The 27,786-nt window shown below is 36.8% G+C and overlaps 4 protein-coding genes across 12 annotated transcripts; 1 reads left to right on the top strand and 3 right to left on the bottom strand.

Moving 5' to 3' along the window:
* Nucleotides 1-95: 95 nt before the first annotated feature.
* On the top strand, nt 96-4,676 carry LOC103996799 (AT-hook motif nuclear-localized protein 1). Its single transcript, XM_009417838.3, has 5 exons — nt 96-862; nt 1,637-1,704; nt 2,638-2,769; nt 3,618-3,779; nt 4,083-4,676. Exons 1-5 carry the CDS (start codon nt 421-423, stop codon nt 4,365-4,367), a joined length of 1,089 nt encoding a protein of 362 aa, XP_009416113.2. The 5' UTR covers nt 96-420; the 3' UTR covers nt 4,368-4,676.
* A 1,911-nt stretch (nt 4,677-6,587) lies between these two features.
* Nucleotides 6,588-11,669, bottom strand: LOC103996709 (granule-bound starch synthase 1, chloroplastic/amyloplastic). The gene is made up of 14 exons (XM_009417716.3): nt 11,510-11,669; nt 10,344-10,716; nt 10,137-10,217; nt 9,932-10,030; nt 9,734-9,823; nt 9,213-9,276; nt 9,034-9,134; nt 8,826-8,935; nt 8,490-8,733; nt 8,241-8,417; nt 7,967-8,158; nt 7,306-7,392; nt 7,103-7,231; nt 6,588-6,999 (listed from the first exon to the last, which is right to left on the bottom strand). The coding sequence occupies exons 2-14, from the start codon at nt 10,701-10,703 to the stop codon at nt 6,883-6,885; spliced, it is 1,851 nt and encodes a 616-aa protein (XP_009415991.1). The 5' UTR covers nt 10,704-10,716; nt 11,510-11,669; the 3' UTR covers nt 6,588-6,882.
* A 2,517-nt stretch (nt 11,670-14,186) lies between these two features.
* LOC103996625 (large ribosomal subunit protein P1) lies at nt 14,187-15,495 on the bottom strand. Its single transcript, XM_009417607.3, has 5 exons — nt 15,372-15,495; nt 15,195-15,288; nt 14,949-15,072; nt 14,750-14,844; nt 14,187-14,615 (listed from the first exon to the last, which is right to left on the bottom strand). The coding sequence occupies exons 2-5, from the start codon at nt 15,270-15,272 to the stop codon at nt 14,562-14,564; spliced, it is 351 nt and encodes a 116-aa protein (XP_009415882.1). The 5' UTR covers nt 15,273-15,288; nt 15,372-15,495; the 3' UTR covers nt 14,187-14,561.
* An 851-nt stretch (nt 15,496-16,346) lies between these two features.
* Nucleotides 16,347-24,108, bottom strand: LOC135582120 (serine/arginine-rich splicing factor SR34A-like). Of its 9 annotated transcripts, XM_065149140.1 has the most exons (16): nt 24,003-24,084; nt 23,342-23,383; nt 23,197-23,276; nt 23,045-23,116; nt 22,785-22,894; nt 21,425-21,490; nt 21,270-21,344; nt 21,085-21,193; nt 20,931-20,977; nt 20,796-20,853; nt 18,738-18,787; nt 18,598-18,654; nt 17,598-17,683; nt 17,315-17,401; nt 17,163-17,199; nt 16,347-16,562 (listed from the first exon to the last, which is right to left on the bottom strand). In XM_065149140.1, exons 5-15 carry the CDS (start codon nt 22,869-22,871, stop codon nt 17,172-17,174), a joined length of 750 nt encoding a protein of 249 aa, XP_065005212.1. In that variant the 5' UTR covers nt 22,872-22,894; nt 23,045-23,116; nt 23,197-23,276; nt 23,342-23,383; nt 24,003-24,084; the 3' UTR covers nt 16,347-16,562; nt 17,163-17,171. The 9 variants fall into 9 exon arrangements, with proteins under 9 accessions (XP_065005212.1, XP_065005213.1, XP_065005211.1 ...); XM_065149141.1 differs by having other exon boundaries at nt 23,197-23,383; nt 24,003-24,108; XM_065149139.1 differs by having other exon boundaries at nt 22,785-23,116.
* Between the last annotated feature and the right edge of the window lie 3,678 nt (nt 24,109-27,786).

The raw sequence follows: 27,786 nt of genomic DNA on the forward strand, positions 1-27,786 counted from the left end.
TTTTTATCTACTTAATTATTCTTTCCATATTTTATCACCATCGTCATCATTATTTTTCTTGCACTACATTTATAATAATGGTGTAATAATATTAATATTAATTCCGGCCTTTCTCTTTCCCATTTCTTGCACTGTTCTGTGTTCGTCTTCTCTCTCTGGTGAGGACGGCCGCGGCGGAGTCGGCAGCAGTCTACTGGACGAGAAGAAATAAGGCCGGGAAGAATTGCTAGGAGAAAACGTTTCGAGATTTTTTTTTTGTTTTTTGTTTTTGTTTTTTTGTTTTTGGAATTTGTTGCGGCAGAGCTGTTGGAGGTGAATTGTAATGGCGAGAGCTTGAGGAAACCCTGGCGATCGGGTGTCCGGCGGGCGAAGAATCTCCTTCCGGCCTCTGATCCGGCGGTGCGGGGTGCTTGCCTATGCATGGAGGGGACGGAAGGACGGGTGCCGTCTCCGGGGCTGGCGGTGGCGGTGGCGGTGGCGGTGACGACGGCGGAGGGGAGTAGGAGTTTCCAGCCTCCGCCGGCTGCGCTGGCGGTAGGTGTGGTGGGGGAGGAAAAGCCTGCTGGCGAGGCTGGCGGAATGGCGGCGCCGGTGGCTCCGCTCGCCGGATTGGTGGTGGGGCCGGCTGGGGTGGGGGTGGAGGGGACGGTGAAGAAGAAGAGGGGGAGGCCGAGGAAGTACGGGCCGGACGGGAGCCTGCTGCGGCCGCTGAACCCGATGCCGATCTCGGCCTCTGCGCCGACCGGCCTCGAGTACACGTCGGTGGCCGCGGTGGGGGCTGCGATGAAGCGGGGTAGAGGGCGGCCACTGGGTTCGGTCAGCAAGTCACCCCCGTACGGATTCGAGTTGGAGGACCCTTTAGGTAACCTCCTCATCATCTCTTCTCCTCGCCCGTTTCCTTCTCGCTCTTTTAACAGCTTCTAACGAATCTGAAATCAAGGAGACTGTTTTGCTCAATCAACGATGAGATTTGCATTCGAGATCTAGTGGATTACATTTTTTAGCTGAATTTTTCTTCTTTTTTTTTGTTGTTGTTGTTGGTGATGATGAGGCTGTCGAAACCCCAAAAATCATCTTTTTGTGGCTCTGTCTCTATCTGTCTCTGCTGCTTTTCATCAGAGCTCGGTGTTGGTGGTAGCTGTCAACTTGGAGTTCAAGAAACGAGTCCGTAAGTTGTGTCAGGGGGTCAGTGGACGATGATCCCTATCTGCAGATATGATAAGGTAGAGGGGTATCGGATCTGATGGTGAAAGCGAAATGTGTGGGGTTGGATTGGATTATTCTCCGACTGAAGAAGTTGTGTGGAGAACATTTTACCGGATAAGAACATTAGTTGCCTACTTTGGTTGGCTGGAGTCAATTTTAGCGCTGGCAACAGATCCTCACTGTCCATTATTGCTTGTGGTAAAACTTGGTAAACCCGCGGCACGATTAGTTGGAATCTCATAACAACTGGACAAATTGCAATGGAGGTTGCGGGCTACATCGTCGTCGTCGGTAGATGGTGCTGCCTTTTTCTCGAGTTGCTTCCGGGGAGATCCCAGTATAGCAAAGTCTTTGTTTGGACTCAACTATGGTTAGGCCACATTTATCGTTCACTGTAGTATATCTAATTGTTGGAATCCTATTGATACAGGAGAGATGGTAGCATGCTCTGCTGGTGCTAATTTCACACCTCATGTTATCACTGTTCCTGCTGGCGAGGTAATTGCTTCCTTGAACCTTAAATTACTTTTCTTCTTATGAATTATTATTGTCAAATATAAATGCAAATGTTCAACATGGTTCATGTAGCTGTTATTTAGCTCTTTGGTGTGATCCAAGTAGCTGCAAAGCGGAAAGGTCTTTGTGTTACAATGTTCTCGTTCGGTACTTTGGTCATCATCGCCTTCCCTTGGTTATATTTTGTCCAACCTCCACTTGAAAACTTTGTGACAATTTGCTTTCTTGGTTGTTCGGCATTTTATACTTGGGTCACTTTTGCAACTTTGTAGATTTCTTTCCTGCAGTGGCTGGCTTGTGAAGTTTGAGCTTAAATCTGCGGGTAGCTTATAAAGTTTGAGCTTATTGTGTTCATCGGTCGCCAAAACTTGGATGTCTACAGAAACTTAGTTTGTTTTAGGAAGTTATAAAATGATTACATTGCCAAAAAGATCCTCTCATGGAGTTGTCATTATGCTTGACGCATATATTATATGCTGAAGCACTTGGTTTTTCTAATTTACATCATATTGACAATCTATTACTGCAGGAACCAAATCATTAGGATGTATAGAACAATAAGAAAGACTCAAATTGTACGTAAGCTAACAGAAAATTGCTACATAAGCTTCTGAACTTTTATTGAAACGATGTTGCTTCTCGAGAGACTATTCCGTAGCTGGTTCATCTGTTTTGTATGCAACAGGGTTCTGATTACCCAAATTTTCTATCCCAAAAAATGAATTGAAGACATTACTGTTTTTTGATTCTTTCATAAATAAACCAGAAAAAAACTAAAGTGAAGAGTTTTTTTAAGTTGAAATTGACAAAGTTGCATATCCTACCCTTGTCATATGTTGCTTTTTTGGTCCTTAAATTTATCTTAAAAAAATCTTCATTGAACACATTTCTTTTTATGTTTGTTATTATTTGCAGGATGTTACTATGAAGATCATATCATTTTCACAACAGGGGCCTCGAGCTATTTGTATCTTATCTGCTAATGGTGTTATCTCAAACGTTACGCTTCGTCAGCCTGATTCAAGTGGTGGTACATTAACTTATGAGGTCTGTATATCTCTTCATGTGGAAGGAAGTGTAGGATTCAAGTACATTTGTTTGTTAAGTACAAAAAAAATAGTTTTAAATCAATAAATATGAAACTAAATTAGTTTTGAATATTAATAAGCACATATTCATGCAAAAATATTGTGTGGCAAACATTGAAGGTCAAAGGACTTTACATCTATTGGCTGATTGGGCTGTTTGTGCCATTGAGATTAAGTGCACTTATGAACAGTTTGTCAATTCTTAACTCTTCCTAAATTTTGGGGGAAGTGTGGGACTTTGTGTCAATTAAGCTTTAAGGAGCAAGGCCTTCTTTCTCTGCTTTTCCAATAGTTTGGAGTTATGCATCGTTGGGGCTTCTCCATCTTGAGATATGATCTGTGGCATAATCATGTTTAGAATATCATTCTGTTCCAGTAACTTGAACTAAGTTTTGGCAGTAACATGGCTCCACAGATTATAATTTGACTTAAATTGAAGCATTGACTTGAATATAGCATGGCTCCGCAGATTATAATTTAACATAAATGGAATCATCAAAGAGATTAGATTGCAGGCATTTAGATCAGGTGAACCATATTGAATGGTTAGGATACTGAACATATTTGTAGAGAACTGATTTGATATTGGGCGATGTTAATTAATTGCATCATAGTAGTTTAATTTTTAGTCAAAATTTGAAGGAAAAGAAACACGAATGCAAGTTAACTTTGATGGAGGTTATTACTAATGCTTTTAGCAGTAAAGTGGGAGTAAAATACTTACAGCTATAGATTGGGATGTGTAACATCTCTGGGGTCGTGTGGGTGTATTAGATGTTGTGCTTAGTCTTGCCCGCTTTGTATCAGGGCCGTTTTGAACTGCTCTCTTTATCTGGATCATTTATGCCAACCGAAAATGGAGGAACAAGAAGCCGATCAGGTGGTCTGAGTGTTTCTTTGGCAAGTCCTGACGGTCGAGTTGTTGGAGGTGGAGTTGCTGGCTCACTGGTGGCTGCGAGTCCGGTGCAGGTAATAGTGCTCAAACCTACACATTCTCATGATGTAAAATCTTCTCATTTGGATACCTGAGTTATTCTTTTTGGCTGAAAAATATTTTCTCTTTTAATTGAACTTCTTCGACTCTAGTCTTTTGCGATGAAACCGATCAAGTACATCTAAGTATCTGCCTTGGCTTGTTAAAACTCTTTTTAACGACATTTACTCCCCCTTAGTTTTCACCCATACTTGTTCTATATTTCTCACGTAAAGTTATGGATGCAAAACTTATTTATTCAAACATCAGCACTTAGTTTACGTGACATTCTATGTTAGGTTGTGGTAGGAAGTTTCTTGCCGAGCTACAAGATGGAGCAGAAAATAAAGAAGCCAAGACTTGAAACTGGATCAGCATCGACACCGACATCTGCAATTCAACGTTCAAACACAACTATGGAGGAACCTTTGGCTAGTGGCCAAGGTCAGCAGAGTTCAGCAACCATGAATCCAAATCCTTTAACTGCATCCCCTTTCAGTGAAGAAAATTGGTCTGCATCCCTACAGCCGGCACCGGGAGCCACAAACACGATGGACATAAACACAAGTTTGCCCGGTGGGTGAAGTTACACTAGAGTCTCTCTCGCATTTGTGAGTATGTTTGATTCAGCTTCTAGGTTTTCGGATCGAACCCAAGTGGTCGTGTCGTTCAAGCTCCATCCTTGTGATTGCAAGTTTGAGGTCCGAACACATGTATTGTTATCATTCATTTGAGTAGACTTATATGGTTTGTTATATGGATTTCGTAGGGTTTTGCCATCCAATTTAGTTGATGTTCAGCATTGTAACACCTGCTTTGTATCTGATGGGAGTCGGTTTCATTCATGGCTTGATACTTTCCAACAAATTTTATAGAAGTAGAAGTTTGGTTTAGTAGCATGTGGATATCTCTACATACATATTTGCATATATCTACTGGTCTATGTGGATGATATTATTATCATTAGTAATTTTTTTATTGAGATCAAGTAATTCCTTAAATAATTGGTAGATCAATTCTCTATCAAAGACATATGAACCTTACGTTATTTTCTGGAAGTGAAAGCAATGTTCAAATTTTATGATAGTAGCCCTATTACGGATCTCACATAATATCGATAAGTACTTGGTTCTTTCTACTATTTATCTCTAACATGTTTAGACATTATATTTGCAATCAACAAATTATCATAATTCATACATCGATCCTCTACTTCATTTTCATACCTTCATTGATATTGATTGGATCTATGTTCTTTCAAGCATCGATTTGTAGCTCACTTATGAACTTGCTTATCGTTGCAATCGTCGAATTAGATGTTGCTGGATATTTTATGCGATTTTATAAAGCAATATTTTTTAAAAGAAATCTATGTTTTTAGATTTTTTTTTAAATATCTTTCATTTTCAGAATTATCTAATGGCATCATTTTTTTTATATATGGCATCATTTATATATATATATATATATATATATATATATATACTATGGATCTGTCCATAGAATAAATTGGTTCAGTAATAATATTTTTATATTTCTAACAATATCAAAAAATATTATAACATAATACAAAATTATTATGTTATGATATTTTTTATTATTGTTGAAAACTCAGTAACACAATGTAAAAATACTGTGTTTATAATGTTTTTATAAAATCTGTATAAGCATACTATATATTGTAATATATTTGTATTACGTTGTAATGTTTCTTGGTGTTATTAAAAACAGTGTAAAAACTTTGTAATTGGATAGATACACCCAATGGATTTGTCTATAAGAAAAGGAATATGTGAAGTATTGAGTATTTCATGTATTATGTAAAACAAAAAAACACTGTTAGGAAGTTCTGAAAATAATATTATTTTTCGAAAAAAAATTGATTAGAAATTGGTCCATTCGAGTAGCTATGTTTTGTTTTCTGGGGGGCCCTCTTCATTTTCCGGTGAGGATGTGGTAACCACACCGGAAGGTCTACCGACACTTCCGTTATGGTCACGGTAGGTGAGAATAAGAATCCAGTTTCTGGACGATTTGACGCCATTTTAATTTTTTTTGGGTTTGTTTGTGATCCGGATGACGTGCGGTAAGTTCACCATAGAGTATGCTGGTACGCTCCCGTTACATGGACGGCGAGTGAGACTAAAGAGGGGAGTGCTTGGGCACTTTGGAAGACCTTTAACGCGCAACCGACTCGTGGTATTCTCACCAGGTAGTCTCGGGAACTTCATCCGCAGATGCAGATGGTGGGAGACGGAGTATTTGTTCGAGCATTTGAAGAGGTTAAGCTTCGGTGATTCTGCCATCGACAAAAATAATGACGAGTAATAGTATATGGTTTATCATTACAGTAAGGTAATGACGATAATATTATTATAAGAGTGAAATCTCGGTATGATAATAAGACTATGTATTTGTAAGGGTATAATACACATGTCATCAGATGGAATGTCATATATATATATCCATCCATGGTTGTCGGATCCATCTTCACTCGACACTCAATTTTTCTGTTTAATTATTTTCTTTTTCTTAAAAATATAATTTTGGTCCATTCAAATCAAACTTTGTTTAGATGATTAAAATATCATGTTGAAAAATGATTGAAAAATAATATTCAAATTAGAAACCTCAGATTTGTTATTTGTAGATGCATTTGATCATTTAATTTTTTTTTATATTATTTTTCTGATCGATTCAGTTCAGAACTGTCTGATTCAATTTAGAATGATTCATTCAATTAGATTCTGATTCAAACCGAACCATAGTCTAATAATCTACATCTATCATTCTCACAGTCAGGATTGTGCTAAACTCTCATTTAATAGCAAGATAATACTGCGGTTACAAGATTTTCTTCAGATCAGATAGATACAAGAAGCACTTGCACACGATTGCAAGGTAGCATCATAGATGGCTTTCCGATTACAGCACGGTTAATAACTAGACATACTCTACTAAGTCTACAAGATCGGCTTCAGACCAGACATACAAGATTTACTGGCACATGAAAAAGATTATTCTGCCTATGGACAATCCTCAGAGTCCCTCAATAACACAGATGGAAGCACTATACAATGTAAATTTGTATCCGACTTCTCATGGAGCGGCCACATTTTCCACAGCAAGTGGAGCTACTTCCTCGCCGTCGATACCAGGTTCACTATTTGCAGCCCCTAGACTCAGGAGAAATTGCTCCCACTTCTTGGCAGGTCCCTGTGACAGGCGATCGATTGACACCCAAATCACATAAGTTGCGAAGAAACACATGGAGTGCAGCATATAAATCTTAGGAGAAATGGATGTTTTTGTAGCTCACCTTCCAGGAGAGATCTTGGGCCATGCAGTTCTGGATCATCTCTGCAAAAGCAGGTGTTCCATAGACCTTGAGGGCCCTCTTCACGGTTTTCACAACTTTTTGTACATCAGCTTTGTCGGCAACAGCACACTGGAAGAAGCGGATCGAGTAAGAATCATGTCAATGCATCAACATGAAGATTCACTCGGGAAGAGTTTCCTTACCTCCACACTGAAGGGACCCATGTGGAAGCCAGTGCAACCTTCTTTGACGGTGTCAACTAGTCCCCCAGTTGTGGAACACATGGGAGGCTGCACCAAATTTTAACAACCATCAAGGTTTTCACTTATGTAGAAGCAGCCAAGACCATCATTTTCTAGTCAATACAATTTCTGGAAGTTCAAGTTGTTCAACAGGATACTAATCATCATGTTACTGAAGCCTAGTAAAGGATGCAAAATGTCATGATATGGTGCCATTCTAGAAGTGAAATAAAGACTACTCCGTGCCATCATATGATTCAAGACACCAGGACAAGGAAATGACCGATGAACCATAATAAAAATGAGTCGGGACATGGTCCTTTATAAATTTCTACCTAGTCAACACCTAAATATGTCATTTAGATATTGCTCTAAGTTTATGCCAAAACCTGAAAAAAATTCAAGCGACAAGCCTGAGAAAAGTAGAACATTCTAACTCGAAAGAAACAGATAAAGGGACTATCATGCTAACACAGATAAAACGAGAAGCTCATTGATTAAAAAGGATAAAGTCAATCCGGATCCATTGAACTACTGGTTGCTAAAAGATGTAGACATTTATGGCAGGCATAACAATGAAGTCGATGAATGCGATAATACTAACGAAGAAGAGGTAACATACAATTCCATATTGCATGGCCTGGAGCTGAATAAGACCACATGGTTCAAATCTACTTGTAACAGCGAGGATATCTGCTCCAGCCATGATTCCATGAGCCAAAGGAACATTGAACTTCAGATGTGCTCTGACTTTGTCTGGAAACATTGTTTCAAGTAATGCAAGCTGACGCTCCAGCTTCTTCTTACCAGTACCCTGCACATGTGGTTAATTAGTATTCCTGTGCTGATATGTAGTGAGATATGAAAGGCTACTGATCATGGAGCTCATTACTTACAAGCACTACTACTTGAACATCCTCATCAATGAATTCTGGAATTGCTGAAGCTAGAATGTCTGATCCTTTCTGCTCTTCTAGTCTTCCAATGAAGGCTATAACAGGGATATTTGGGTCAACAGGCAGCCCAACCTCGGCTTGCAAAGCTTCCTTATTGAGAGGTTTTGCATCCATTACCTGTAACTTCCTTGGTGAGTTTGATGTAAAAATTAAAATTAAGGCAAAAACAACTCCATTGAAAATGCTCACTGTTGTTGCATCATAATTTGCAGATATATATTTGTCTGTTGATGGATTCCACTCATTGGTGTCCATCCCATTTACTATCCCAGTGATGCCTGTCATGCGCAGGATATTGTCCAACTCAACACCCTTCTCTACACCTGAGACAAGCTCTTGGGCATAATATGGGCTTACAGTCAGGACCCTATCTGATTCTATTATTCCAGCCTTCATCCAATTAATTTTCCTTCCTTTCACAGGTTTGTCATATCTGCAAATAAAATGTATCTTGTGAATTTTGCATGCAAATAGAAAATTTATTATCAATAATAAGTTATGACATCAAAAAAATGAAGAGCATACCCATCAATGAAATCAAAAGAAGACTTAAATTTATCAGGAAGATTAAGTCGTGCAAAATCTGAGTAGGCAAATCGGCCCTGGTAAGCGATATTATGAATGCAAAATGCAACCTGAAACCAATTAAAACCATTGCTCCATCAATCAATCACCTACATTATAAATAATTCCTAATAATGAAAGAAAATGACCAATTTTAGTGGAGACATACCTTAGCATTCTTGTAAATGCCATGTGATTGGTACATAGTCTTTAGGTAGCATGGTAGAAGGGCAGTGTGCCAATCATTGGCAATAAACACAACATCTTCCCCTGGAAGAAAGAAATAACAAAAAAATCATTGGTAGATTTAATCAATAGAATGGGTTTATTCACAAAGATTGTGCATACCATATGGTCCAGAATGGTATTTACTGTTGTTGAAATGTAGAACTCTTGGAGCTTCCAGAGCTGCCTGTAAAAGTTATATACAGTTTGGTAAAAACCATCATAGGTAGAAATTTTAACTTCACAAGCTTTCAGTAGAACTTCCATGCGGCAGATAATGTTGAACATGAAATGCATAAGCCCCTTGGCAGATTCAGGTCCCCAAATAAAATACTACTATCATCGAATAGGTCTAAACAGAATTAGTTACTGTTGCAGATTACTCATCATCCTAAGGTATGGTTTATATATTGATGTAAACATAGCAGATAAGTTCATGAAAGAAAACTTTTCTTTAAAATAATTCAAGCTAAAAGGTGAAGCTACTCATGGGTCACTTGGCACATGTGATTCCGCTGAAGTCGCACTCATAAGTGAAGCAGAGTAAACTATTGCTAATCCCTATGATTCGTTGGCAGAAATAAAGATATTCCTGATCCAGGACATAACAAAATCTGTCACTGGCATCTATAACGATGACTCACCTGGCACAAAAGGCTGAACCTCAGCTGGTTGTCTTCAAAATCTGTTCCGGTCACAGGACCATATATCTTTCCTCCAGTTTTGCCCCAAACCTTTGGCATGTAGATGGTCAGTAGGCTTTGTGCCACTTGAATGTTTGATAAAAATAGTTGACATTATTCATAAACAAGAAGATTATTCCAGGTTAGATAAAAGAAAACCTTCTCAAGAAACATTGGATGGTCAACAAAGACCCGATCAACTCCCCTTTTGTAGCAGTGGAAGAACCGAACAGTTTCAGTTCTATCCCCAACTTTTAGCTGCATATAGGAACAGAATTAGAGCACAATGACCCAAAAGATAGGAAAATACGTTACCTAACTAGTGCAGCAGCTTGTAATTGTAGCAGTAGTCAAGCTAGCATACCTCAACCAAGACACCAGTATCCCACCCATCTTTGTATTGATCGTATCGTGGTGCTACAGTCATAACCCTGTGTCCATTTGCCTGCACAAAGATCGGAACAAAAGAATCTAGTCAATATATATTCACGCCAACAAATTATTAATCAGGCTATCAGATTAATGAATGCATGAGGTGATAATGCTGCATAGAGGTATAGCAACTGAGTACCGCCATGGCTGGTGGCAACCCTCCAAGAACATCACCAAGGCCCCCAGTTTTGCTCCATGGAGCCACCTCAGCACCAACAAACACCAAGTTCATTCCACTTCCACAGACAACAATAGCCCAGGGCCTATGGCTAGCATGACGAGTGCCCCTCCTAGCTTGCCTAGAAGTTGCTTTGGCATTCAACTGCATCTGACGTGAATCCACAACATTCCGAGTTCTTAGACCTTCATAGGTAGTGGCATGGGTACTCAAGTACGGAACCCTTCTGCTCTGGAAAGTCATTGCCTCAGAATCAAAAGCTCCACCATAGCTGGAGCATGAGGTCCTCGAGATGAAGCGTGACGCCATCACAGCAGCCATTGGAACACGCACACTGCAATCAATCGAAATGCTTAGTAAAGACCAAAAGGTGAAAGAACGGAAAAGAAAAGAACACAAATTATCCAAATTATATTAAAAAGCCTCCACCTTTATTTGCATTATTTGATTAATTATTAATGTTCTTCATACAAATACTACCCCAGGATAGTTCAAATTGTATTTGACAAAGCGGAAATTATTTCTGTGAATTTAGTGTGAAGATCCATGTAGTAACTCAACTACCATCAACACTATCTACACCTTCATTCAACAATACAAATGGGTAAAAAAAAGGTGCTTTACCCTCAAATTTCTCATTTTACATGAATACTATCACTATGGAAATGAACTTACAAGCTTTTTATAGTACCACAAAACCCACTTTTTTATTTCAATTAATTCAAACTATATATATTATAGTGACAAATTTATGCAGTATAATTAGCAGAATTAGACTTAACAGACACGAAGCTCTGGAAAAATCGCCATTTTTGTGTAGCAATCTACCCATTCTTGTGTACAATAATCATTAGATTAGAAATATCCCAAATCCATAAGTTGGTTCAGTTGCTACTCTGCTGCAGATGGTTATTCCCTGTCCCAGTCTCCGATAGATCCAACAAGAAAAAGGATTATTTCAAGACAATCAATGGTTACTTATGGAAGAATCTTAAAAGGAAGCAGAAAAAAAAAAACGAAGCTAAATGCGTTTTACAGAAACAATACAAAAATCCGCCATGATCACTTGAGCAGAACGAGAACGAGAGAAATTGAGTAACCCAACCGATCCCGTTAACCAAACTTACCACTCTCTCTCTCGGAGGAGGAAGATGAAGGGAGCGGAGACTTCCTTCTCTCTCGTTCGCTCCCCTCGCGCAGTGATGACCAAGGCCGGCGTGCGCTCCGTGAGGTGGGTTGGCAGCGAGGCGTCGGTACTTGTAACCCGTGCGGGGGCAGCGGGGGACGCGCCGAGGACGCGTGGCGACGTGTTAGTGGCGGTTTAACCACACAGTCTCCTAGGAAGTGACTGTGGGTCCCAGGCGAACCAGCAACACGAAGTGGGAATATGCGAGCGGGGCAGAGTAGAGACGCAGATGCCCTGCCACGTTAGCCAAGATTTTTATTTGGAATGGTCACGTCGGTGTACATTACCAGGATTACCCTCGAGCTCGTCAAGTAGGCTTCATATCGGATCCGGATCCAAGCCCGATAAAAGGATCTGCAGAACTGGCATTATTGGATTCATACATAGCTTGTCAATTGTCGGATGTCGGGTTGGATATCGGATCGTAAAGTGGATATTAATGTTGTAATCAGGAATTACATATTACACAGCGACATGTGTGGAAGCACGTAGAGACATATTTATAGCGTTATGGCCCTAACCACATGCGATTAAAGATATTTGTGCCCATTAACAATCTTGCGTGATAAATTAGAAGATGAGGGGCATTTTTGTACTCAAATAGTTACATTGAATGATGGCCGCCAATAGAGTAGACGTCCACAAAAACTGAAGATGCACTGTATATAAATCACGTGACATGCACGAGGCTACAAGAGAACCACCTATTAGTAATTAGAAACATGAAAGGAATGAGAAGTGATTAGAGGTTAGCATGTACAATATGCTCGACCACAAACTATCATGATTGGTTGACATCGGTTTCGGGTGGGACCGAAATTGATGGACGGCCAAGGAAAACTAGAGGCATGAATGATTTGAATGTGGCTCGTGAGAACCATCGTTCGTTCAATGCCTACCTGAGAATAGCAGCAGGGGAAATGGTGAGCAGAACACCACAAGTGAGATCCCGTGACTTGGTGAACCCGTGGTTGGAAGGAATACTTTGGATCTATTTGTGCGTTTTGTCTTCTCTTTCTATTTGCTCCTCCGAGAGAGAGAGAGAGAGAGAAAAGTGTTGTGTTGTCAACATCGATCTACAGTATGCAAAACTCGAAATATTGATGTGAATGGCGATGAAGAACGAAGGAGAATCTCACTCAACTCTCAAAATAATTCCCATTAAAGAATGAACAGATATTTAAAGGTGGAAATAAGCAAAAGGCAAATTTAGCATTATGAAGCCACGAAGATGAGAAATGAGGCGTTTGAAAGATGAGGAAATACTAACACAGAAACCAGATGAGTCGGTTTAATTGATTTATTGTCAAAAGTGTGGATCCATTTTGATTACTCTTCTTGGTTAACCTGAAGAACAAGTGTTGCGAGAAGGGCGAAGGAATTTATAAAGAGAGGTAATTCGTCACAAGCAGCTTAGTTAGAAATTTATGTCGGAGTATCTCGGCTCGATCTCAATATCAATAGTGTAAATAAGAAAAAAATAATAATCTTTTTTGCCTACTTGTGTCGACTCAGCTCGAGGCTTGACCTTTATACCTGAGTGCTGGGTGAAGTAGACATGTCTCTGTCAAAACCTCCCTTATCATGCGTGGAGGAAGCATTTAGATCTCCATCAACACCCCCCTTACCCTATGTGGAGGAGGCTTTTAATGCAGACAATTTGTCAACGTGTGCCCCAAGGGTAACGCCTTAGGACTATTGAGATGACATATTCGATCTAGCTTCCTTGCTTCTTTTGGTCAGACAAGACATGGTCCCTTCGTTATCCACCCGAAAGGGAAGGCTTGTGAGATTTGGCCATATTATCGACTATTAATACATAATCAGATTTTTCTTTTTCAACCGTGGATCGATGATGAGGTCCCGCGAGCCCATTTTGAAAAACTGAGATAGACGTCACAACCTCCTATTAGTGACCTTAGGGTGTAGATGGTTCCCCGACTTTTACTTAGGTGTTACTTACATGGTCGGGGAGCTAAGGAGTACTCGGATTATCCACGTGAGACCACATGTTGAATCTAATAATTTACAGGTAGGTTAACAGTGAGAAGCTGATTTGCTATTTTTCTGCAATGACCAACCTATAAAACGAAATTGATGATATACCATAACCACCTCTATGACACTAAGATTCTATTGGAGGATGGATGCAAATTATTACCCATCTGTAACCTTCCATCCACCACTGCATTGCACTACCATAGTGGCATGGATAGAAACCATACCATATACATTGATGCCATTAGCCTAACTCATAGTTAGGTATGTGTAGTTTGCTCACTGTAACTTAAAATACAGTGACCAAAATAAACAAGACACGAATATTTTAAGTACATTTGGAACAAGAATAATCAATCTTTCTTTAAAAATTTACTCTACACATTATATTTTTCCTTTTGAAAAAGAGAAGATAACCATATCAAAGTAAAAAAAGGGGTACATCCTGTGCTTTGAAGATCAACACATAAAAGATCGACGGTCAATCGTGTCCCTCCAAACAAAATGCAAACCACTAACTCTAGCGAGGTTTGCTACACATTACATCTTAACCATAGGATGTTTTCTTAAAGATAATATTAATAATAATCCATCTAGCATGATGTGAACAACAAAGATAATATATGGAGACATACAAACCCATATCTCAGCATATATCAGTTCAATGGATCAAATGTAGGGTCAAGATTAGGCTAATTTAGCCACCTTACCCTGCAAATGAAATTTATTCTTGTCACTCTCAACATTAGTATTTGTTGAGTTCACCTAAACAAACAAATTAACAAGAGAAACATCAACATTTGTATTTGAGAAAGTCTCAAATTTTACAAGAACAAAAACTATGTCATCTCGAGTTCACCTAAAGAAACAAATTAACCTCAGCAGATCATAAGAACATCAAAATTCCTAAAGACTAGACTTAATGATGGCAATAAGTAACTTAAAAATCAAAACTGACAAAGGATGATAATGTGAAGATCTCTCTCTCTTTCTCTCTAATCAAACAAACTGAATCCCATGTCATCGTCACTCTCTTCCTTGGGCTCCTCCTGCAACCAAAACAACAGCAGCATCAACAACAGCGGAACAAAACAAATCAAACCCTTTCTCCACTTCGATGAAATGATTAGCATTCTCGTGTAACGAATATAGGAAACAGAAAACAAAGAACAAAAAATGTCACCTTTTTCTCCTCAGCAGCAGGAGCGGCTGCAGGAACAGAACCACCATCGCCAGCGGCTGGGGCAGCGGAGACTCCAATAGGTGCACCACCACCTCCTGCAAGAACATTCAGAGACTAAGTAAAATGGGATCAAAATCCATTTTTTCTCAGCAAAAAATTCAAAACGGAGACGACGAAAAAGAAAGCAACTAAATCAAACCGGATCCCACGCTCAAGATGAGGTCGTCGACGCTCCTCTTCTCGAGGAGCTTGGCGAAGAGAGGCGCCCAGTAGGAGTCGATCGTCACGTTTGCGGCCTTCACCAAGGTTGAAATTTTCTCCGACTGATCGTTTCGGAAATGCAAAACAAATAAACAAATCAGATAGCACCGAGGAAAAAAGAACTACATGATCGCAAGGAGCAAAACAACAAAAAAAAAAAACAAGTGGGAAGCATGGGAAGAACCGTAATGGCGATGTCGTCATCGTTAAGGATGAGAGCAGCGTAGGTGCAGGCGAGCTCTCCGATCGATGAGGCGGCCATCGGTCGACGAAGAACTCTGCAACCGATTGACGAATGAAAGAATAAAACAACAGATAACTAAAAGGAAAAGATCTCGAGGAAAGTGGGATAAAAGCTTACTTTGGGAGATATAGGCGATCAAGAAGAAGAGAAATGAGGGGTTCTCGACGGCGGTAAGCGGGAGTAGTGGAATTTATAGGACAGAAGAACTAGGGTTTCTCGGGCACGCTATGCGCGAGAAAGCGCGGCTCGACTGTTCGGCATCCTCCGCGGTGCAATATATTGCATTTTTTTTATTTTAATTATATTTTTAAGATATCTTGAGTTAGTTGTTTCAACTGCTTACGGCTAGAAAATGAAACTCATACACACATTATATATATATATATATATAGATATAGATATATCATTTAGAATAAATAATTTGTTCGTATTCTTCTCGCGCTTCGTAGATTTGAATTGACCGTGTAATTTAAAGATTACTCTTCAGTTTCATTTTACCTACCTAATGTTGGATGATGGGTGACGCATATGGTTGGTAATTGGTATTGGCACGAGAATATACGTTGTATATATATTCACGTTGAAGTTGAGAAGTGCTTGTCACTTTTACGCTTAATATCTATGAACTACAGTAAACAATCATATGTGGAGATATAGGTTCAAGTCGAGTTGTTCTGGCTACCCTACCTCCAACCGAAGCATATATATATACAACCAGAGGCTGTGCTGTTTCGATTTTGATGTCTCTCTCTCTCTCTATATATATATATAGAGAGAGAGAGAGAGAGAGCGAGAGAGGATTACGGTGGGTCGGATTCAAGTGTTGAATTTGGGATTTGAAGCAACATTAACATGAATTCGAGCAGGATTGAGATATCTCAACCAAACCCCAACCCAAACCCAAAAATACATTTAGACCAACCCAAGCTACTCCACTGATAGATGAAGGAAGGCTTTGGCTGTTAATAGAAGGAATAAATAGTAAGGATCTTAATATTTGAAGTATAATATATATTATATCATAATTTTTAGGGACAACCATAAACTTCGCTTAAGTTGACATGTAAAAACCTCAGGAGATCACACGGAACAGTCGACAAAGTTTGATCCACCATTTTAAAGGGAAAACAAACACAAAGAAGTGATTCAGCCATCCTTGTGCGCAAGCTCTTATACATAGAATTCAAAACAGTAATACCTCAAACTAAACTTCATGCATAGAGTGAAGCAACGCAGTAAGTTGGAGAGCATTAAACGGATGAAGATTTCAGACCCGCAACTGGAGACTCTACGGAGTAGTCGTGAAACCTGGAGAAAAAAGAATGTATCTGTTTAAAGGCCTTTTTTTGAGACCAAGATGAACAAAGTGTAGGCATAGAATGCATAACAGCTATAAAACCAACCAACTGGAACTTTTAATAGTAGGCAAAAGTGCCTGTTAAAGAAATCCTTTTGTACTCGTACCACCACAATTTTCTTTGTTTTTCTAAGATGAATTACACCAGCATAAGAATAGTTAGCAATTCAGGGAACTGCATGTAGTGAGCATATATCAAAATCAAAGTAATTTGTTATGGTACCAGCTAGATACAGCAAAGAAAAAAGTAACTAATCCACGGGGTTGTCCAACAAGCTTAATAAATCCTCGTTAAATGCACGCAAGAAGGAATAATAGCTATGAAGAAAATTTCAGTTGATAATCTGGTGGTAACACTCTGTTGATTGTTGATTTCCAATTCAAAAAATGCATCACAAGCCTATTTGTTTATGTTAATCCTAATTTGTTCTCCCTATCATGCTTTCATCTATTATCTATATTAAATGAGAGAGGCATCATGTCTTTTAAAATCCATGAATACACTAAATATGATTTTTCACTCAACTACAGTTCAGCATTTTAAAGAATACCTGGCATAGTCAGCCTGACTTTGATCTAGACCTTGATCTGTATGTACAACACAAAATGTTGGTTGGAGTAAAATGAAAGATACAATAATGTTAAATTTATAGAAAATTAACATAAAACACAGAAAAACATATCAATTTTTACATTAAATTACCTCGACATTCTGGCTGGAGACACAGATCTGGGTCTTGGAGATGCAGACTTGGATACTGATCGTGATAGAGGCCGTTCAATTGATTTGCTAAAGAAAACAGAAAATCGAAAATCAGTTACATTACATAAAGATTATTTGGAGTTGCATCTACTAGGACCATAGGAGATGTAAAGATATTCTTAATCTCTAAATGCAACCAATTACTTGTACTAGCTTTAAACAATAAGTGCAAGTTTAAGGAGGATCCTTAGAAGCGAAGCAATAAATAAAACTCAAGATTTACCTCCGACTCCGTCTAGGGCCTCTGCTTCTGCTGCGGCTTCGGCTTTGGCTTCGACTCTTTGACATACTTCTCTCGTAGCTTTTTACCTAGAAAAACAAGGGGCAAATGAAATAGAAAACGAATGGGGTACACTTGTTAAATCAAATTATAGAATTTATACTGTCAAATTGTTATTAATTTCTAATAATCAAATAATGATTTAGTAAAAAATAGCAGACAATTAAAAGTCTGTTAAGTCGGATAAAAATTTCAGGCAGAAAATCATCCAAGTAAAGTAGTATGCAGATGTGAAATCTCAGCAAAATCAGCCTTAACAATATGACAAACTGTGTCGGCATATGTCACTTTGTGAGCATTTCAGTTGTAACCGGATATTGATTCTGTATAGTTTTTGTTTGTTCTTGTTTGTACCTGTTTAAGACTATGCCGAACTACTTGTATCAATGCACTTCCATGTCTTACTTGGACCCAAGCCAATAATATCATGATTTGACATAAAAAATTTTGCACAAATATATTTTTTCTTATTGTTCTGCAAACATACCTTTATTTTTATTTTTTACATTTATTTTCCTTATTTTTTAACATTTTTATTCTTATTTTTCTTATAAACAATTTTTTGCTTGTTATTCCCACAAATATCTATTTTACAAATATAACCGTGAAATCCCAATCTATGGTGCATTATAAGCTGGTTACTACTGGATATCCCAATCTATATCAACTTGGAATAGGTGATGTGCAACTAGTTGTATATTTAATTGAAACACTGGAACATAAAGTCCGACAACATTCAATATTCACATGGTAAGAGAAGACAAAAAGTCCTAGGATTTTGTCCAATATGTTTATCCCTCTGCTCAACATAATAAGAAGCAGATTTTGCTAAATCAAGTTACTATATGACAGTTAATAGGTATTGAAAATAAGCAAAATGTAATAACTGTTTCATTGTTACTTTATTTCGTAATTCACACCCAAGATTTTTGATAGAACATACCCGAATATAGGACCTCGAAAAGGGATTTCTAAACTCAGTGTCATCAAGTTTCCTTATCTGGAAAGCAAAAAAGAACAATAGGAAGCCATCGATAACATGCATTCTTAAAAGAATGACAAATGGCCAAGCAGGCAACTTACTGCATATTTCATGTCTTCATAATTAGTATAATCAACCAAACCCATCGCACCTGGAAAAATAAAAGCAAATTTTTATGCAACATTGATGCATGCGGCATAAGTAGGTGATGGAGATGGCACAACTAGCAAATAAATGAGAAAACAAGCAAGGAGAGATCCCAGGTTGAACAATCAGCAAACCCTGACAGGTGCTGTTGGATTGAGTGATAAAAGAGATTAGCTGGTTGATCAACCATGTCAATTAAATATGGCATAAAGGCGTTTCAGCTTTGGATTTGTCTGCAAATTGTGATAGATTATGAATGCATATCATATGCCTGTCTTCATGTGTAATATTATAAACAAAAGGACAACCATATGTGGACTAGGTTTGATTGTGTTGTATACATGATGTAGCAATAATGTGATTATTTTATGCTCTCCAGCTATAATTCCACAGGGAGTACACATTCCGTTAATAGGGTCTGAAAACTGAAGCTCATAGTATCAGCTTCAATATTTGAAAGAAATTCTAGAAATACCTGATCTCATCAGGATACCACATAAACCTTACAAGTTTATGGGTATTGATATCCTACACAGGCAAATGTCCCTGCATGTCCCTATTTGATGATAGCTAGATACACATGATGGGAATGTCAAATCTCTATCACAAATTAGGCATTTATAGACTTCTGTCATAACCAAAGCCTTCTCTTGTTTTCCCTCCCTGACAGAACTTAGACAGCAAGGGTTGCTCATTGATCCATGCATTTAGAAGTCATAAAAATAGAAGTCATCGACAGCCAAACAAGACTCTAGCAAGCACTGGGGTTCTGCAGTGAGCACAGGGTGAATCTCAAAAACCTCAAACCAAAATGCTCATTTGCCACCAAAAGGAAATATCCTTCTGCAAAAATTCCTGGTAACAACACCATATTGCCAACATGTTGGCAATTCGACCAATAAGGTAACAGTGATTACTATCAATTTTCCCTGTACAAATACTCAAGGCTCTAGGTCAAGCAGTCAGAGCATATGACATATAACTTACAAGTCGACATTAGTTCATTTTCAAAACCATATAACATTAGTGTATTATGTTTTCAATTTTCAGAAGAAAATAGAGAATAAAGTCAATAGTTATACTTTACGGTCATAAAATGGTGATGTTGCTTCCTAACACGACAAGAAGAGTGGAGAGCAAAAGGGTACAGACTACTATTTATCTTTAAAAAAACCCCTGATCTTGGAAAATTCTCAGCATTATATATTCTCATGCATTTATCATTGAGAAAGAAGAACATAATAAGGGCCAACCGTATGGCAGCAAATGCTGGGTATACTTCAGTTATCCAACAATTTTTGCTGATTCTGATCACTAATTTTAAGCGATAAACATAACCTAGTAGTTTATAATCAATTATCCTAAACAAATACCTAAGATCCTCGCTTGTCCTAGTCAAATTTAATCAATTTTTTTGGTGGAGTTATATCCGCATATTATCTGAAACAAAGGAATGTCTAGTTTAAGTAATAGGTGGACCCAGTTTAGTCCTTTTCTAAATTCAGGATGACCGACTGAAAAAGGATCTTTAGTTAAAATTATTTTAAGAGCTCTGGTTGGCTGCATAAAGTGAATTTGTCCTTGGGACATTTGCAGATATCCCTTCATTATTACTCCTCATTCTATTCAACTCGTGGTCCCCTTCCTCTCTTCTTTATTCTTCTTGGTCTCCTATCTCTTATACCATGCTGTCTGTTTCATCTGCTGCATCTATAATCCTTTGGAGCTAACAATGAGAAAATAAATTTAGGAAATTATTTAGTGCAGCATAAACTATGACAAGGTCACTCAAATGAGCGTCCAATGCATGTCTGACAACTGCCAAACATAAACATATAAAGGGAAAAAGTGCATATGCAGGCAAGCATTCAGGAGTTCCCTATTTTTTTCATCACTGACACTAAAATGGTGAAAAAACTGTAAAAATTAAATGTGACCTTCGAATATTATGTCACATTTGCAAATGTTAAAATAAATTCACAGTGAAACACTAAAATGATTTCAGAACCTACCATCACCATCACGGAAAACTTGCGCAAAACATACATCTCCAGCCTTCCTCATATGATCCTGAGATGTCAGGAGGTGTAAAACACGGAAAAATGGAAACAACAATCTATAAGGTATCCCCTAAGAAGTTTACACACCTTCAGATCCTGCCATGAAGCTGAAGAAGGAAGTCCCTTCACAATTACTGCAGAAGTTGAGATGTGTTACATATTTCAGAACCTTAGCATAAAAGATTACTATGATGAATTAGCAAGATATACCACAATATGTTATGAAATTATTATTAATCACCTCGAAATTCAGAACGGTGTGAAACTCCAAATTTGCTGCCTCCACTCCCATGGCGACCACCTCGTCCAACCGAAACTGACTGTCCTCTGCCACCATGGGCTAGCTCAACCTTTATTGAAAAAGGATCAATAAATTGAAAGTTGATTGCACACATGGTCCACAAACATAATAGATAATTTTAATACCCTAAGACGGTGCCCATCAAAGTTGTAGCCATCGCGACCCCTGACTGCATCTTCAGCATCTCGTGAACTTTCAAACTAAATAAAAAACAGTTTGAATTATAGAACTTAGAAGCCTAAAAATGTAATATAACAAATTCCACATTAATAAAATTTACCTCGACAAAACAATAACCAGGAGGGCGAGGTGGATTCTTCAATTGAATTTCCACTACATGGCCATACTATAACAAGAACAAGTTAACATATCAAAAGTAATAATGGTTGAACCTTCTAAGACACACAACATTATTGCGATAAACAAAATAATTTACTTAACAAATCCAGAAGAGTAAAGCCACATGCATATTTAAAAAAATTATACCGTCAAAATTGACTACATGATCAGCAATAACTCACATCAGAATCAAATTCTTGGATGTTTAACAATTAAGTGATCTACTCAAAATTTCAAATGGAACGTGTTTTGCATGATCAAATAACTCATATCTAATTATTCTTGGAGGCAAAAATCATATGCAAAAACATGTCAACAAACTAAAAACTGCAACGCTCTGCTCCTACATATCAGATTGTAGAACTAAAAATCCAATACTTCATGGTACAACACCTGCTTTAAATTGATCCATCATTGTGAACAATAACCTACCTGAATCCTTGCACCAAATCTGTCTGCAATTTGGTGAGTGTCAAAAAATTGTAAAACAAGAATTAGCTGCCCCATATTATATGGACAACTTTTGGATCGAAGGAAGCCTCGATTGGTATGAAATGATGTATCAATATGTTGGGGATTAAATTATTAGATAGGACCATGGTTACAAATATCCGTTGAACCAGTACATACCAACCGTATTTACTGATCCTTAGTTGGACTGGTGCTAGAGGTACAGTCGGCATTCAATTTTTATTATATTTTTCCACTGACGATAAATGGCACAGGAGTTACCACTCAATATATTGATGGTGACCAAAACTTTAATCCTTGAGGACGACATTAAACAAAGTAATTCATTGCCCCTCCAACTGCTTCATAATTAGAACTTGCTAACCCTACCTGGTTACTGAATATACGATGCACAAAAATATGGACCAGGTTTGATTGAGTTGGTCCAGCATTGGTACTGTCCTCCCCATAAAATATAGGTGATATATACTTCTCACAGTCGTATGTATCAGAAGTAGTGACCTGATCCTACAAAATATATATGCACCAAAACTGCCATGCCAATGCAGCAATTCAAAAATTACATGTATAGCATGTATGAACTAAACTTTTCTGGTACATGGCTAGAAGTGTGACAAGAGGCCTCTGAGAGTGTCATATTATGCTAGCAGATGGATAGTGTTTGGTTGGTCTGGAGCATGAATAAAATAATTTAACCAGGTACTAAATAGCAAAGAATGCAGAGCAAAAGTCCGAATAAAAATCAATAATTGGAGAAATTCATAGATTTATCAAATAAATAAGAGAACTAATGCACAATGAGCATCTGACAAATAGGTTGTAATTCAAACCTTGTAAAATAAATCTTCAACTTCTGATTCTCGTATGTCTATAGGAAGGTTGCCCACATAAATGGTACGACTCAACCGAGCACTCATGATCAGCACTATAGATGTAAACCCTGTAAAAGAGAAGGTTCAGACGCAACAAGCCAAACATCAAATCCATGTTTTTTAGTTTCTTGCTTCCATGGTAATGTTGATTCTTCAGAGCGACAAGGACCCATGTTGATATTAAAGTTGAGAAAAAAAGTCCAAACTGTGAGGCAAACCAATAAAGCAACTCTTGATGCGAATGGTGCTCCCCAAGCTCCATTGCCCAAGCACTCCAAAAGGCTCCACAGCTATAATCAATTGAAATTATATGTTGGATAAACCATCCACTTTAGTTCTCCTTTGTGAATGCCAGAACCTCTCAAAGTACCTAAAACTCCAAATAGATTCCTCCCACTCCTCTATAGCCCTATTGACAGCTCCAAAGCTCACATTTCCAGCATCCATCATCTATCATAAAGGATTTGTGGTTGTTACAACATACAGTAAGGTTTGAAATAGATCTACGCATTTACCTTTTGAGATTCCTTCAATAAAGAGCACTGATGGAACAAGACCTGGAATAAGTATAATAAAAAAAGACTTAGTCTACCTCTGGTTTAGCCATCGTCACTAATAGTTCCATAGGACGGTGAGACAAAGAACAAACATGCAAACAGTCAAAGTGTTTCATGTACAATGTTGACATAAATAACCACACAATATATTGTTGCTAATTGCATCTCAGATACAAATAAATAAAATTCTAACTTAACCAAAGATATGTAAGGAGGAAGGAGTGGACAGAGCTCGTAATGTCCAAAAAATTGACGAACAGATGGACCAAAACAGAACATAAGAAGTTAAAACCAAAACTGCTTCACTATATAATTAGCTTCTCGGGACAAAAATGGGGAAAGAAATAAACCCTAAATCAATCGACCTTAAGAACCTAACAGTTCCAAAGCGTAGATCTAACATCGATTGCAGAGACACCAAAGGAAATTCGATCAGATCGAGCATCGGCAGAGAACAAATCGCTGGGGAAACTAAATCAGATGTATATGAGATGACAGACGGCAAGAGGAGACACCAAAGGCAATTCGATCAGATCGAGCATCGGCAGAGAACAAATCGCTGGGGAAACTAAATCAGATGTATACGAGATGACAGACGGCAAGAGGTCAGAGGGCGAACCAAAAGAGGAATTGACGAGACGACCTGACGAGCTCCGTTTCGCCGAACCCTACCCTGCGAGCGAGCGAGCATCCCGGAGGAGCGGGCAATTTATAGCTAGTGTGGGCGTGCCGAGTCGACCTAGTGATATCGTGACAAACACGTGACTCTAAGCAACAAATTTGGACCTTAAGCCGCACAGAAAGCCCAGCCCCAACCCACATGCTAATTTGAACCATCGACGTCTCACGATTTAACCCACGAAGATATATATATATATAGATATATATATATATATATATATATATATATATATATATATATATATAAAGGGCATTCGAGTACTTTTACTTTTCTACACGGAGATTTCCCTTTTTCATATTTCTTAAAAAATATTTTTTATTTATTATAAACTTTAAAATGCCTAAATATTATAAAACTATAACTGGTATATTACTGATTGTATTATTTTATATTTTTTAACATATTTATTTTTTTGACATCTACCTACAAAACACTGTAAATCTATCCGAAAACATTACGATTGAGATAAACAAACTCAAAATTCAATAGAAAAACATCCACATACAAAAATTAAGTTTAAAATATACGTTATTATTAGTTTAATAATTAATATATAATTAAATATAAAAACTTTTATATCAATTATAGTGACTTTCTAAAAAATATTATAAATATATCTAAGAATATTATAACTAAAGAATTTAACCAATTACTCCTTAAGTTAACATATACTTGTATTGCTTGAGTTATTAGAGGCATCTTGGAGATTATGACAAACAGACACCTCATTGAGAATATATATATATATATATATATATATATATGTATATATATATATATGTATATATATATATATGTATATATATATATATGTATATATATATATATGTATATATATATATATGTATATATATATATATATGTATATATATATATATATGTATACAGATATATAGGGATCAATATCTGATTATCTTCATGTGATATGTCCTATCTCTCGTAATGCATCACCATGGAATGGATATAAGTATATGTATATTTTAATTTGTGATATAGTTTTCTTTTTTGTTTTTAGTAATAAGAAGTTGGATAATGTGTTAAGTTGCACTCATGTTGACCGATAAATCAATTTTTTCTTCATAAATCGGGAAATGAGGCAAAGGGAAATATTTTATTAATATTTCTTTCGTTAAAAACAATGATAAACTAATGTTAGAGGAAGGGCGAGTTTGATATTAATGTCATGATCAGTGATCCTTTATAGATCGTTGATTTATGGGAGCCCACCCAATCCGCAGTCGCTTAAGAAAAGCCTCTTAACCAGACTCGTTTAAGGGTGGCGTGAGCTTGATCTGTTGTCTGTCTCCATCAGCAGCCATAATTAGCTCTCGGCCTTGTCTTAGTAACTCGTTCCTTCCAGTCTTACACAGCCGAATGTTGGATTAAGAAGAGAGAGGCTCGCGAGGGATGAAGACAAACGTCACATCTCAACGCTTCTCGTGTCGGTCCACTAATACATCTTCTCATGTGGGCCCCACACGCTGAAAGAGGGCCCACTAGTAGATAAAAACACTGAACCAAATCATAAGATTTTGGATCGGCAAAATGATGTGAGGGTGAATTTCCATAAAAATCTGAAAACATTGATACATAAAATATTATGGACGATTTTTTTAATAAAATATTTATATTTTTTTGGATATTTTTAATTAATATTTTTTTTCTTAAATAGTATCTCTAATTTAAAAATATCTAAATTATTTTTAATTTTTTTTTCATAATTTATAATATTTTTAATTTATTATAGTGTTTTGATTACCATTATAAGAACACCATAAAGTATACTTAAAAATATTATAAGACTTATTTAAAAATATTATAAATAATCAAGATGATAAAAATATGATATCATATTATTGTATGAACAATAACATGATACTTGAAGTTTTTTTTTTTTAATTAGATCAATCGATGAAGTGAACTGATTCATTGTTATATGAGTTATGATTATTTTTGAATGATATTATAGTGTTTTTATCAATTTTCTAAATCAACTTTTTGGTCTGTTTTTGTTCCTAAACCAAAAAAATGGCTTATATTAAACATAACTAATAATGATAACTTAGTTTATGTTAACTTTTGAATTAGTCATAGTATTTTTATATAGACATAATATTTTTATCGGTGTGTCAAAAATAATATATTCCTATTGAAAAATATTATAATTAGTATGACAATCACATTAGAATCAACCCAATGTGACCGGGCAAAGTTTTTCTAGAGGAAATAAAAAAAGGAAAATTGATAGGAAAAAAAAGATAATTATTATATACTTTTCCATAATCTGTCCTAATGATTAGTATACATTCTTATTATATAATATATAATGTAATATATCAGTTTAATTTGGAGATTAACTTGATTTACGCAGCAGACGGGCACGTGCTCTTCTTGACCAAAGGAAGCCGGCCTCGGCCGGACGGGGACGGGTTGCATGGCCAGGTCGAGAGGGGCTGAAATATTCGTGTGATGATCACCTAAAGCCGGCCGCGGCCGGACCGGGATGGGGGTGCTTGGCCAGGTCGGTAGCGGCTGAAATATTCGTGTGATGATCACCTGATCGACTGTCTACGTGCGTCACGTCAGCCTCTCTTCTTGTCTCGTCTTCGGCTCTACCTCGAACACCAAACACAACTGTGCACTCCACGTTGTCGAGCATGGGGAATTATTCGCCTATTATTCTTTGCAGTACAATCATTAGCCGAGCTAATAAGACTCCAACAAAGATCTAATAATTACCTAACTGTATTTTCTACCGAGACATAATATATCATAACTTATGTGTCTCAAGTTTGAATTCATGTATACATCATTTAATGTCGTAATGATATTTTTTTTATCACTTAAAACACTGTATAATTATATATTTATTATCAAAATATTATAATATATATTTTTGCACCGTATATGCTTATATATACTTATCAAATAAAAATCAAGTTTACTAAATTCGACTCATCACCCCTCAAAACTTATCATACTGAGTATGAATGATCATTTACTAATTGCTTATGATCATTATTACTTAAAAAGTATATTTTTTTTAAATGATAAATAATGAAGACTGAATTTTAGCATAAAATATTATGATAAATTATTAAAATCTTTATCAGCTAAGCTAGCTGACACATTCACTTTAATAGATATAATACCATAATGAGTTTTTAAAATATATTAATATAAAATTAATATATAACTAATAATCTATATTAGTCAAGGAAGATTAATTAGAATGTTATGCATATTTTTTTAATATTTTAAAGGTATATATTATAAACTTAAATGTAAGAGGATAAGAGTGTAAATTGTAAAAAAAAATTAATTATTAAAATATTTTTACTAATTTATAGTATTTATAATAATATTTATAATAATTTATCAATGATTTGAAAATAATATAAATGTTATTGAAAAATATACATGTTATTTTATCTCTTTGGTTATCATTGTTCATAACTATTATAATATTATATTTTTAATCTTATAATTAGTTTAATTGAGATTAAAAGCCTATTTAGATCATTTATAATATTCGAAGTATGTTTTCTAGTGTTTTCGTTGTGGTGATCAAAATATTATAACAAAAGAAATTTTTTTCAGAAGTAATTTAGATATTTTTTAGATTAAAAATACTATCTGAGAGAAAAAAAAAAAAGAGAGTATATATATATATATTTAAGACAAGCCTTAATAATAACATCAAGTCAAAACAAAGAGGGGA

This window comes from Musa acuminata, chromosome BXJ3-4 (genome assembly GCF_036884655.1).
Source record: "Musa acuminata AAA Group cultivar baxijiao chromosome BXJ3-4, Cavendish_Baxijiao_AAA, whole genome shotgun sequence".
Classification (NCBI taxonomy): domain Eukaryota; kingdom Viridiplantae; phylum Streptophyta; class Magnoliopsida; order Zingiberales; family Musaceae; genus Musa; species Musa acuminata.